The 10,785-nt window shown below is 41.0% G+C and overlaps 1 protein-coding gene and 1 long non-coding RNA gene across 2 annotated transcripts in view; both read right to left on the bottom strand.

Moving 5' to 3' along the window:
* LOC125042190 overlaps window positions 1-530 on the bottom strand; it is a 1,882-nt gene extending 1,352 nt beyond the window's left edge. The window contains exon 1 of the long non-coding RNA XR_007116334.1: window positions 1-530. This exon is cut by the window's left edge and continues 598 nt beyond it. This is a non-coding gene — a long non-coding RNA (uncharacterized LOC125042190).
* A 405-nt stretch (window positions 531-935) lies between these two features.
* On the bottom strand, window positions 936-10,436 carry LOC125042189 (cytochrome P450 3A41-like). Its single transcript, XM_047637677.1, has 7 exons — window positions 10,350-10,436; window positions 4,927-5,110; window positions 3,804-4,491; window positions 3,268-3,486; window positions 3,088-3,148; window positions 2,647-2,837; window positions 936-1,414 (listed from the first exon to the last, which is right to left on the bottom strand). The coding sequence occupies exons 2-7, from the start codon at window positions 5,101-5,103 to the stop codon at window positions 1,245-1,247; spliced, it is 1,506 nt and encodes a 501-aa protein (XP_047493633.1). The 5' UTR covers window positions 5,104-5,110; window positions 10,350-10,436; the 3' UTR covers window positions 936-1,244.
* Between the last annotated feature and the right edge of the window lie 349 nt (window positions 10,437-10,785).

Here is a 10,785-nt window from a genome sequence, read left to right as displayed (position 1 = left end):
ATTTATCATGCAGTCATTAGGTTTAGGTGCCACCTTACAATGTGGATTATATACATTAATAATTTAGATTTATCATCAAGAAATATTTTACTACTAATATATTCAACACTTGTGTTATCACGATTGTCATCAATCACTTTCGATCGAAATGCCAAGTTCTCCTGTAGAGGAATTAACAATATTTGGTCTGTCATAATATATGTATCCCCCAATTTTTGCATAGCTTTAACTTCCTGAGGGCAACACACATCAACATCTTCAGAATGAAGGTACTGAGGGAGAGTTACCTTGCGTTTCTGCAAACTGTTTATGTTCCAGGTAATACATTTCAAGAGATTACTTGACCATTTCCAGGGCCCACTACAGGCTGACGCTGCTGTTGATCGAGGATGAACGCGGACATCCTTTCCTGGAGTAGAGTCATCTGTCACTGCATCTTGAACTCCATCTGTCCCATCCGCCGGGGTAGCATTTGTAGCCGATTCTTTATTTCTCAGTTGGACTTTTGTTGTCTTGCTGTAGTGAGGGCTGAGCTGCAGCTGGCGCAGCAGATGGTGCTGAAGCTGGTGTTGGTGCTTGAGTTGATGGGGCTTTTACTTCTGTTGGTGCTGTGGCCGGAGCATGGCTTTCTTTGCAGGGGCCATCAATGTTTGACCTCTGAAAGTGTGGGAATTCCCCCACATCATCAAGGCGACTTGTTGGCGGGGGCTGCTTTTTTTTTTTTTTTTTTTGATTGTTCATTTTCCTATCCATTCGATAGTAAGCGCACAATGGAGAATCGATAAGCGCGAGAGAGTGAGAGAGAGAGAGAAAAAGAAAGAGAGAAAAGACTGCTTTTATATTTATTTAATTTTGCATTAATCTAATATATCTTATTTTTAGTTTTATTCACTTAATTTTGCATGAGGATAAAAATAGGTAAAATGAGAAACAACTGTTGCTGCTTCCCTTTATTTAAAAAAAACTGCTTAGTATAAAGTGTTATCTGCCGGTAATGATTAATACATGCGCTTTTTCATACACACAAAATATGCATTTACTACTCAGATTCTGCTTTGGGTATGATACATATTCCCGATGATATATCACGTTCAAAATAATGCCACGGCCTTCCATGCACCAAAATAACCGAAGAAACAAAACATTGCAACAAATCTAACATCTACAACTCACATCGCGTTATCAATCCCTAATAACATATTCCTCATCAAGCCAAGTGGAAAATGAACCTAGAAATCCCACTTTCATTCTTTGGCAACGGGCGTTAGGGTGACAAACACGTCCTCCTTCGGCCGCATAATCCCGGGGGTGAAGCTCATCTCCAGCTCTTCGTGGCCGGGGGCGCACCTCAGCTCGAACTCCAGCACGGTCCTCGCCAGGGCCAGCTTTGCCTCCATCTGAGCAAACCGCATGGCTGGTGCGGAAGGAGAGCGAAGGCTTGAAATCTGATGCGCATTATAATACTGAACATATATGACTTTTGGTGTATATATACTTCTGAGATGCACCAATCATATGTATATTTATATGTATGTAAGCATATTATGATATTAATATACACGAAAAACTATACACGCATATATATATATATATATATATATATATATATATATATATATTATATATTATATGCATATATATTATATTTATATCATATATATTATATATATAAATATATATATATATACACAAATATATATGTATATATATATATATATATATATATATATATATATATATAGCAAAGAAGAGCATCAGTAGGCCTATACACATTCAATAATACTGTGCGTTTGTGTGTGTGTTTGTTTACAAGAGTGCCTCCCTTCATAGAAGGACTGCAGTCCACTCCATCATATGGGTGTATGTTTATATATGTATTCATATATATGTATACATATATATGCATATATATACATATGTATGCACATAAATATTCATATATACACACATAAATAAATATATACACACGTATATACACATATATTCTCATATACATGCATACATACATATATATATATATACATATACATACATACATACAAACACACACACACACATATATATATACATAAATATACACATTACGGTCATTAGCGACGTATTCAAAATACAGCGATAGGGTGGGGTGTGATGGCGAAGGCTAAAAGGGTATAAAGGAGTTAACGACTAGAATAAGTGGACAGAAAAAGGGAGAAGAGAAGGAAAAGGAAAGGGGGAAAAGACCATGCAAAATTTGTTGAGGCGAGGGCTGTGGTCCAAGGCAGGGGTGATCCCCTACATGAGCCCCACCACGATAACAACAAACAAAGGATTGGGATATATATATAATACACACAGTTTGATGCATAAACTTAAAACAATAAAGCAAACTTTCAGTAAGCCTATATTCATTAACTATCTCAGAAAAAGAAAAACTGGAAACTCAACCCGGCGATTCACCGACTCACCAAATCACTTTTGATTATATATATATAAAAAATGGCGTAAAGAAAAAATACATATTGAATAAGAGTTTTTACTTAAATAATTCTAATTAAGCAATCAGGAGGTTACGAACACGTACGTTTTACTTAAAACTGTACATACCTGAAACTGAAATTGAAACTTCATATGAAGCCTAGCATAGTGAATTTAAAGATCCCTTACCTATGCAGTTCCTGGGACCGAGGCCAAAGGGAAGGTAAGTCCCACTCACAATCCTGTCCTTATTCTCAGGAAAGAAGCGCGTTGGGTCGAACTTCTCAGGTTCTGGCCAGTACTTCTGATCGTGGTGGAGGCTCCAGATTGGGACTGATATCATTTGACCTTTGGTGATGAGAAGGTCTGTTCCCGGAAGGCTGTCGATACAGAAATGAAAGATTGCCGAATTACTTTTCCCTGAGAATCGTTCCCTATCCTAGGACTCCTCTTATTTACTTGGTGGTATCCCAATTTGAGTTTTATTCATTCAGAAAAGATATGCAGTAACATATGGACAAAAAATATAGACTTGAAGAACTAGCACCCCTGTTAAAAGCAAAAAAAGTTCAAATACATAACACAAAAGGATTCTGAAAGAACTATACATAAATCAGTATGTTAACTTACGTATAATTCTTAGTGCACGATCTTTCAGTAACATGAGCTGGTGGGTAAATTCTCAAGGCCTCTGAAAGGAAAACCAGTAAAGAGACCCTCTCTATCTGAATTCATGTGTTCATTTATCAACATAAAAGAATCACTGTCCACACTCCATCTAGTCATTTAGTGGCAGGCTTTCTCTCTTACCTGATACACAGCCATCTAAGTACTTGGCTTCCATGATTGCCTGGTAAGTGAGAGACCCGTGCTCTGCAATCAGCTTCCTCAGCTCTTTTCGAAGAAGTTCCTGCTCTTTGGTGTGTTTAGCTAGGAGGAAGGATGTGTTGCCGAGGGTGTTGGCTGTGGTGTCGTACCCGGCAATTATGAAGAGGACTGAAGTTGCTATGATGGTTTCGTCACTCAGAGCTGCATGATATTTTTTGTTATATTTAGAAAAAAATCTGGTTCAGATGGATAATAAGACCAAAGTTATTAAGTATATGAATGCAACGGCACAGTTATAGATATTATAAGATGTGCATTCAGTCTCATATTACTGTGCAGTACGAATGAATTTATCGATTCAGTTTACTCTGCTACACTGGCACATTCACAGCATTGCTATGTGTTTCTTCAGTGACACAGACACAATATAAGTGAGATAAACAATAATGTACACGATTAATCCAAATATTACACACAATCCCTAGATATCATCCAAAAGAGGCAGCGAATGCACTTACGATACTTGGGTTTCTTTTTGTCAGTACTTTGATCTTGATCTTCTCTGGCCTCAAGCATTATGTCTAAGAAGTCTCCTCTCTTCGCACCTGCTTTTCTCTGCTTCATTGTCTCGATTACAACATCAGTGAAAAATTCCATGTTTTCATGTGTTAACTGAACATTTAGAAGTGTTGCGAGCTTGGGAAACGTAATAAGGAACATTAGTTTCAAAAGCCTTAGAGGCTTAACTGCAAACAGTTCTATGGCTTTTTGGGCAAAGAGGCTATCATCTTCAAATGAATTTGTCTCCAAGCCAAAGGCACATGATGATATGACCTCCATCGTGTACATACCAAAGCTGTGCTTCATGCGTACTACTGGGTCCTTTTTCAGCTGTCTGTAGAGGTAATCAGTCAAACCTTGAGCCTTGGCTTCTATTAAAGGGAACATGCCCTTCATCCGCCCTGACGTGAAACTAGTAGATAGAACTGACCGAATGCCCTTCCAGTGCTCACCTGTGGTTACGGTTAACATTTCATTTATTACTTTATCTTTGGGATTAGATGACCTAAAAGTACGCCGATCAGTGAAATGGTCGAAATCCTTGATCAGAACAGCCTTCACCAAATCAGGATCACCAATCATAAGGGATGGTTTGTGCATCTCATACTGGCCACAGTATAATGAGCCTCCGTGATTATGGTACATCTGAAACAGAAATGGAACAGTGTCAAGAGATTGGGCTTCCCTGACATTTGGATGAATGAAATGATAATCATGGCTAGAATCAGGGTATGACTGAATCTCAATTCTCATGGAGAAATCACGAAGAGGAAGCACAAGATAAGAACCATTCAGATTTCCTGATCTGTACCATATTTTCGTTATTATACATTCCTGCATTTTCAGTAGATTTTATTTAATTTTTGCTACCCTAGATACTGATGCTGGAGCTGCTAGACAATTAATTCACACAAATTTAGTACTTTTCTGATTGCCTCACAAACAATAGAAGGAATAATTCAGAGGTTTTAAACTTTGTGATTCTACTGCTGTTTTCTACCCTATTTTCACTCACAGAGACCGCCTACGTCACCAAGAGCTTGTTTACGACCGCCTTTCAGGTGCAGAAGAGGAACTCACCTCGTCAACAACCAGCCACCGGTACTTGCTCCAGGAGAACAACTTGAATGTGTGTCCAAAGAAGGGGATGGAGCCGGGTGGTGTCGGCACGCCCCTCGAGGACCAGTAGCTGTGACGCCATCGGGAGTACAGCAACGCCGTCACCACCAGCACCGCCAGCAGCGCCCACGTGATCATGCTTTACCTGTGATGCCACGCTTCATTAAACATTGACACACGACATACAGAAAACAAAACACCATGTATCACTCTCGTCTAATCTGTGTTGATGATTGCACATGTATAACGAGTATGGAGAGGAAGGGATGACAAATGATATGTACAAAGGTAAAAAAAAGAAAGAAAAAAAAAATATTGTAAAGGAAAGAAATTCAAAAGATATCTAATGCCAAGACAAAGCAGAGGTAGGTTGGGATGTGGTTCAGCAAAGCTATGGGATGGAGTTGGCAGCAGTGCAGCCTCATCAGTACCATGCAATACTCCATTTACCCCTACTATATAATATACACCCACCCACCCACACACACACATATATATATCAAGTCTATTTCACCCTAAAGAGGTGATTTACATTGCCTAATGAGCCAACAACAGTGTATGTGCGTGGGTGAGGGTGAGGTAAGTGGGTGGGTTTGAGTTGAGTATGGGTTTGTATGTGGGGAATAGTCTGAAACACTTCATACACACTTCCATTCAAAATCACATACCACAAATATTACCTTCAGGTAGGTACACACTCTCATGGTTCTCCAGGGGGCTACAACATCTAAGAAAACATAGACTCTACAGACTATAGACTCTAACTTACCAGAGAATTGAGCCACTTTTGAATCTTTCAAAAAAACATTTGCCAAAAACATAAAGAAGACCGAACGTGAACACGTCAGCAAATATTTCACAATATAAAAGACAACTCTAGACACTTCTCTAATTTCTTCAAGATGTGCAGACAAGACACCACTAACATGGCTGCACATAAAGACCAGAACACAAAGCACACCTACTGAACACACAGTTCCACTCTGTCTTCACAAGAAAACATTATTTCACTGAACATGCCAAAGAGCTCCCACCCCCCATCCCGACTCTAGACATTAGAACACACGGAATTCAAAAACTACTAGAAGCATTGGACACAAAGCTACTGGACCCGACAAAATCTCTCTCTTCTTTCTCGCCCTCATCCTCCAAACCATATTCACACAATCCCTCGGGACATCTTCTCTTCCCTCCATTTGGCCTTGTGCAGACACCACCCCTGTTTTCAAAGTGTATGCCTTCAACCTGTTATGTCTTGATACTTGATATATGTATCGATATTCATATATCCACAGATATATGTATATATACACATACACCCATATATATATACATATATATGTATATATATAAACATACACATATATGTACAAAGAGCATACTTATGTATATATATATATATATCATCATCATCATCAAGGGGCTAATGCCTCCAGTCACGAGGGTCCGTCATGGCGGGTGTCGTGCTGCCCAAGCCATGATCTGACATCTCTAAATGTTCTTGTTGATCGAGTTTATGGCTCCTGCTGCCAGACCAATCTGTCTACTGACTTCTTGGCCTGACAGCCCAGCGACATGGTATGTATGCAAAGCTCTCTGTGACTTCAACATCCTCACCACAAGCATGTATCAACTGAATGGGGTTCCCCTGACAGGCCCTCAAAGTCCTGAATCTTGGTCTTGGTCCAGGAGACCTCTAGGTCCAGGGGCTCCACCTCATTGCTAAATGCATCAAGATTCACCATCAGTGACTCCAGAGACTCAGATAGGATAGCAACATTGTTGGCAAAGTCAAGGTCTGAGACCTTGATATTGCCTAGTGTTGCTCCACACAAATGTTCCCTTTGTAGTAGCTCTGCCATTATCCAGTCCATGCAGGTGTTGAAAAGTGTTGGTGCAAGGACACAGCCTTGCCTCACTCCTGAATTAACTGGGAAAAAGTTTGACAGGCCCCCACTACACTTTACAGAACTTTCAGTACCGGTATATAGGTTTGCTATTAAGCCAATAATCCGTGTTGGAATTCACCAAAGTCTCACAATCTCCCATACTGATTCTTAATGCACTGAGTCAAATGCCTTCTTGAGGTTGATGTAGGCTGCAAGCAACCCACAACCGAACCCACGACGGCATTCCACAATTACTCGAAGCACTAGCATATGGACTTGTTGACTTACCAGGAGTGAATCCAGACTGCTCCAGTCTCTGGTGCCTTAGTAGGTGGTAGCGGATCCGTTTTAGAAGTATGTAGATGAAAACCTTGCCTGGTATACTGACCAGTGTAATGCCAGGGTAGTTGCTACAGTCCCAATGATCCCCTTTTCCCTTCTAAAAAGGGATACATGCCCCTCAACAGATCAGGAAGAATGGAACCAGACTGCCAAATGGCAGTTAAAATGCAAGCCCCATGTCACAGGTTCATCCCCACCCTTTGACAGTACAGCAGGGATATTACATATGCCTGCAGCTTTCCCACTCAGTTAACCTCAGTTAAGGTAGAAGGTTCCTCACTGATGGGTGGGTCTGGCACAGGTATTGATACCACTTGCAACCAAACTAACTGTTGGAGGGTCTAACTGGTACAGTTGCTCCAAATACTCAGCCCAACGTTCATGAACCCCAACATGATCTGAGATGATCTGTCCATCCACTGAGTGGACTGCAGTTATCTGTGAGGAGGGCTTAGTTTTCAGTTTCCTCAGGGCTTGGTAGAAAGGAAGGACATTTACCAAGATATGGCCTTCAACCTCCTCAGCAAGATTTCTGATCAACTATTCCTTGTCCCTTCTCAGCAGTTTCCAAGCCCTACACACCAAGGAACAGCGCAAGTTCTGATTGCCATTGAGCTGAGCCATGAGACACACTTCAGTGGCCTCCAATCTCTCCAGGGAGATGAAATTCTGCCTTGGGCTTACACAAATACTCATTTGCTGCTTTGAGTGTTTCACACTTGAAGGACTCCTACAGAGCAATTTGATCCATCAGGTTTTCAAGTTCTGTGAATCGATCAGAGACTGCCAGGGCAATCCGTCAGGCAAACTCCTCCCTCAGTCCAAATGAATAACCCTAGAGTAGCCACTAGAGGGACAAGGAGTTTTAGAGTGGACCTGTATGGTAAACCCTACCAGTACTATGGTTAGTGCCACAGAACTCGACACTCTGGTAAACCTTGCAGTTCTGGAGAATCCTCCAGCGAGTGCTAACAATAATGTAGGTCAATCTCCTTGGCCACAATAACCGTATTGCTATACCATGTCCTGTGATGTGGATTGGAGCACTGATACCAGGAGCCAAATATCCTCAGTCTCTGGGACCTAGCAAAGGCCAAGAGAAGGAAGCTGTTCTCTCTGCTAGGATCAGCACCTGAGCCATGGGGTAAACAGACATCTTGTAGCCAGCTCAATCACAGCGGGATACCGCATTGAAGTTGCCAAAAACAATGAGAATGTCTTGCCGGGGACAATTGTCTGCCACTGATGAGAGTTTTTTATAGAATGCTTCTTTCACATCGAGTTTGCATACATCGGTAGGAGTATACACAGCTCATCAACCAGTGTCACCTCAACTACCGAAGGTTGAAGTTAGCTGGGGATGGCTATAACTACTCCCTGGAGGTGATGACTATCACCACGGCCCAGCCAGTAGTAGGTGTACCCATCCATACTGATCATGCTGCTGCCAGATCTTCTCACCTTAACTCCCAACCGCTTCAGTTCCCTTCGAGAGCAGAGGTAACCACTCATCCTGCCGCAAGGACCGGATGTTGCAATGGGGCCCAACGTCCGCCTGTTAGGTTTCCTTAGGCTTTGCCCTACAGAGCTCATGCAGGGTTGGTCCCTGCCAGGGCGCAGGCGGGACGAGTAACTCTCGTTCCCATCCTGTGCCCCAACATTTGCCCTCCCAACGAGACCCACAAGCCTCCTCACTTGCTGGGCAGTACCCCTCCTTCCAGCATATCCTGGGGGGAGGTGAGCTGGCAAGGTCCATCTCCCCCGAGCCGCCCATTAACCCTAGGGTGGCTGAGGGGAAGGAGATGTTACGGAGGCAGGGCGTGTCCACACGCCGGTGGGCCATGACTCCGTACCCCTGGGGCCTCCTGCTGCTCCGAGATCCTCCACAGCTTAGTCTGGGACCCCAAGGTGGCCAGTTTCCACGGGTGGCCACAAGGAGGCACTGCACAAGTCTCGATGACGGAGAGGCTGTGAACTGGCAGGGGAGGCTTAGGCATAGCTGCTAACTTTTTCGCACTAGGCTAGCCAGCGGTGGCAACTGCAAACGAGAAGGCATGCAAGCACTTAACAGTATCTAGGCTACTACACCATCGCTTTACGTCACCCTGAGTATGAAGCACCTACCCATATACATACATACATACATACATACATACATACATACACGCACACACACATATAATACACACACACACACACACACACACACACACACACACACACATATATATATATATTTATATATACATATATATGTATATACATATATATTTATATTTATGCATATAAAAGCATATGTATTTATACATTTATATCTCCATATATATGTATACACACATATCCATATATCTATATATGTGTATATATGGACACATAAATATATCTATACACGCACACATTATACACACCCTCAAATAATTCCCTATTTTTACTCCCTCCATCCCATTAACCTATTGCCGCCGGGGAAAATGAATAAAAAATGGGGAAAATGCTGTGCTCATTTTTTATATTTTTGTTTGTGAAATATCTGCTTAGTCACAAAGGAGTCAATTAGTAGACCTTGTGACCTTACGTAATTTCACCTCTCCTTGAATTGGCGGGAAAACGTATGTTTTACTAGTACTATGAATATCGATGGTGTTATTTTTATTAAAAACATTATAATGACTATGATATTATAAACATTAGTAACAGCAAAATAAGATATCGTATCATATTTTCGTAAATCAAAGAAAAGGGTGAACGGGCGAGACAGGCAGTACTCGTAACTGGCTCTTTGGTGACTTTGTACAAGTTTAGTCATCCTAAAATAATTAAACAAGTAAAAGCACAGTGGGCATAGCATACACGTTCAGGTCATGCCCGTCAGCATTGGATTATTCGCCCCCCCCCCCATCCTCATCCCAAAAAACATATTGGTCTTTTCCCCCTAAACTTCTTCTGAAAACTGCTTTGGCGCCTGAGACATAAATCATATTCATTATACCAATAACAAGAAACAAATACATCATAATAATGAAATAAAGATCATCATCAATAACAATTAATAATAGTAATAATGATAATTAAATAAACAAAATAAAAGGTTCTCTGAGCACACAAAAAAAAGCTGATTGGCCAATGTGTTAAGGTTTAGAATGAAGAACATCTTACCAGTACAAAAGGAATGTAATTTCCCTGAAGTACAAGTCTCGACAGTGCACTGTACACAAATTGAGGTTTCGGAATATATATGTCAACTTAACCTCTGGCAACGCTGTTCAGATGGTTGTTGTACTTCGGGATCAGGTAGTGACAAAAAAAAAAAAAAAAAGTATCTCGTGCCTGATTGACAGTACTATAGTCATCAGAATTATGAGAAGATTTGTATTTATAACAAAGACGCAGGAAGGAATAGAAAAGTAATTGAATTATAGGTAATTGTGGTGACAAGCATCACCGCCGTTGCCAGGCGTATAACGTTTAGCGAATTAGTCACCATTCTTGCATCACTTTATGATGAAATAGTTAAAAAGTATAGAGTTAAAAATAATGATAATAATAATAAGTAATGAATCATGTGTAAGGAATATACAGACATAACATACAG

Source organism: Penaeus chinensis, chromosome 31 (genome assembly GCF_019202785.1).
Source record: "Penaeus chinensis breed Huanghai No. 1 chromosome 31, ASM1920278v2, whole genome shotgun sequence".
NCBI lineage: Eukaryota > Metazoa > Arthropoda > Malacostraca > Decapoda > Penaeidae > Penaeus > Penaeus chinensis.
This window is presented reverse-complemented; position numbering and strand designations above follow the sequence as displayed.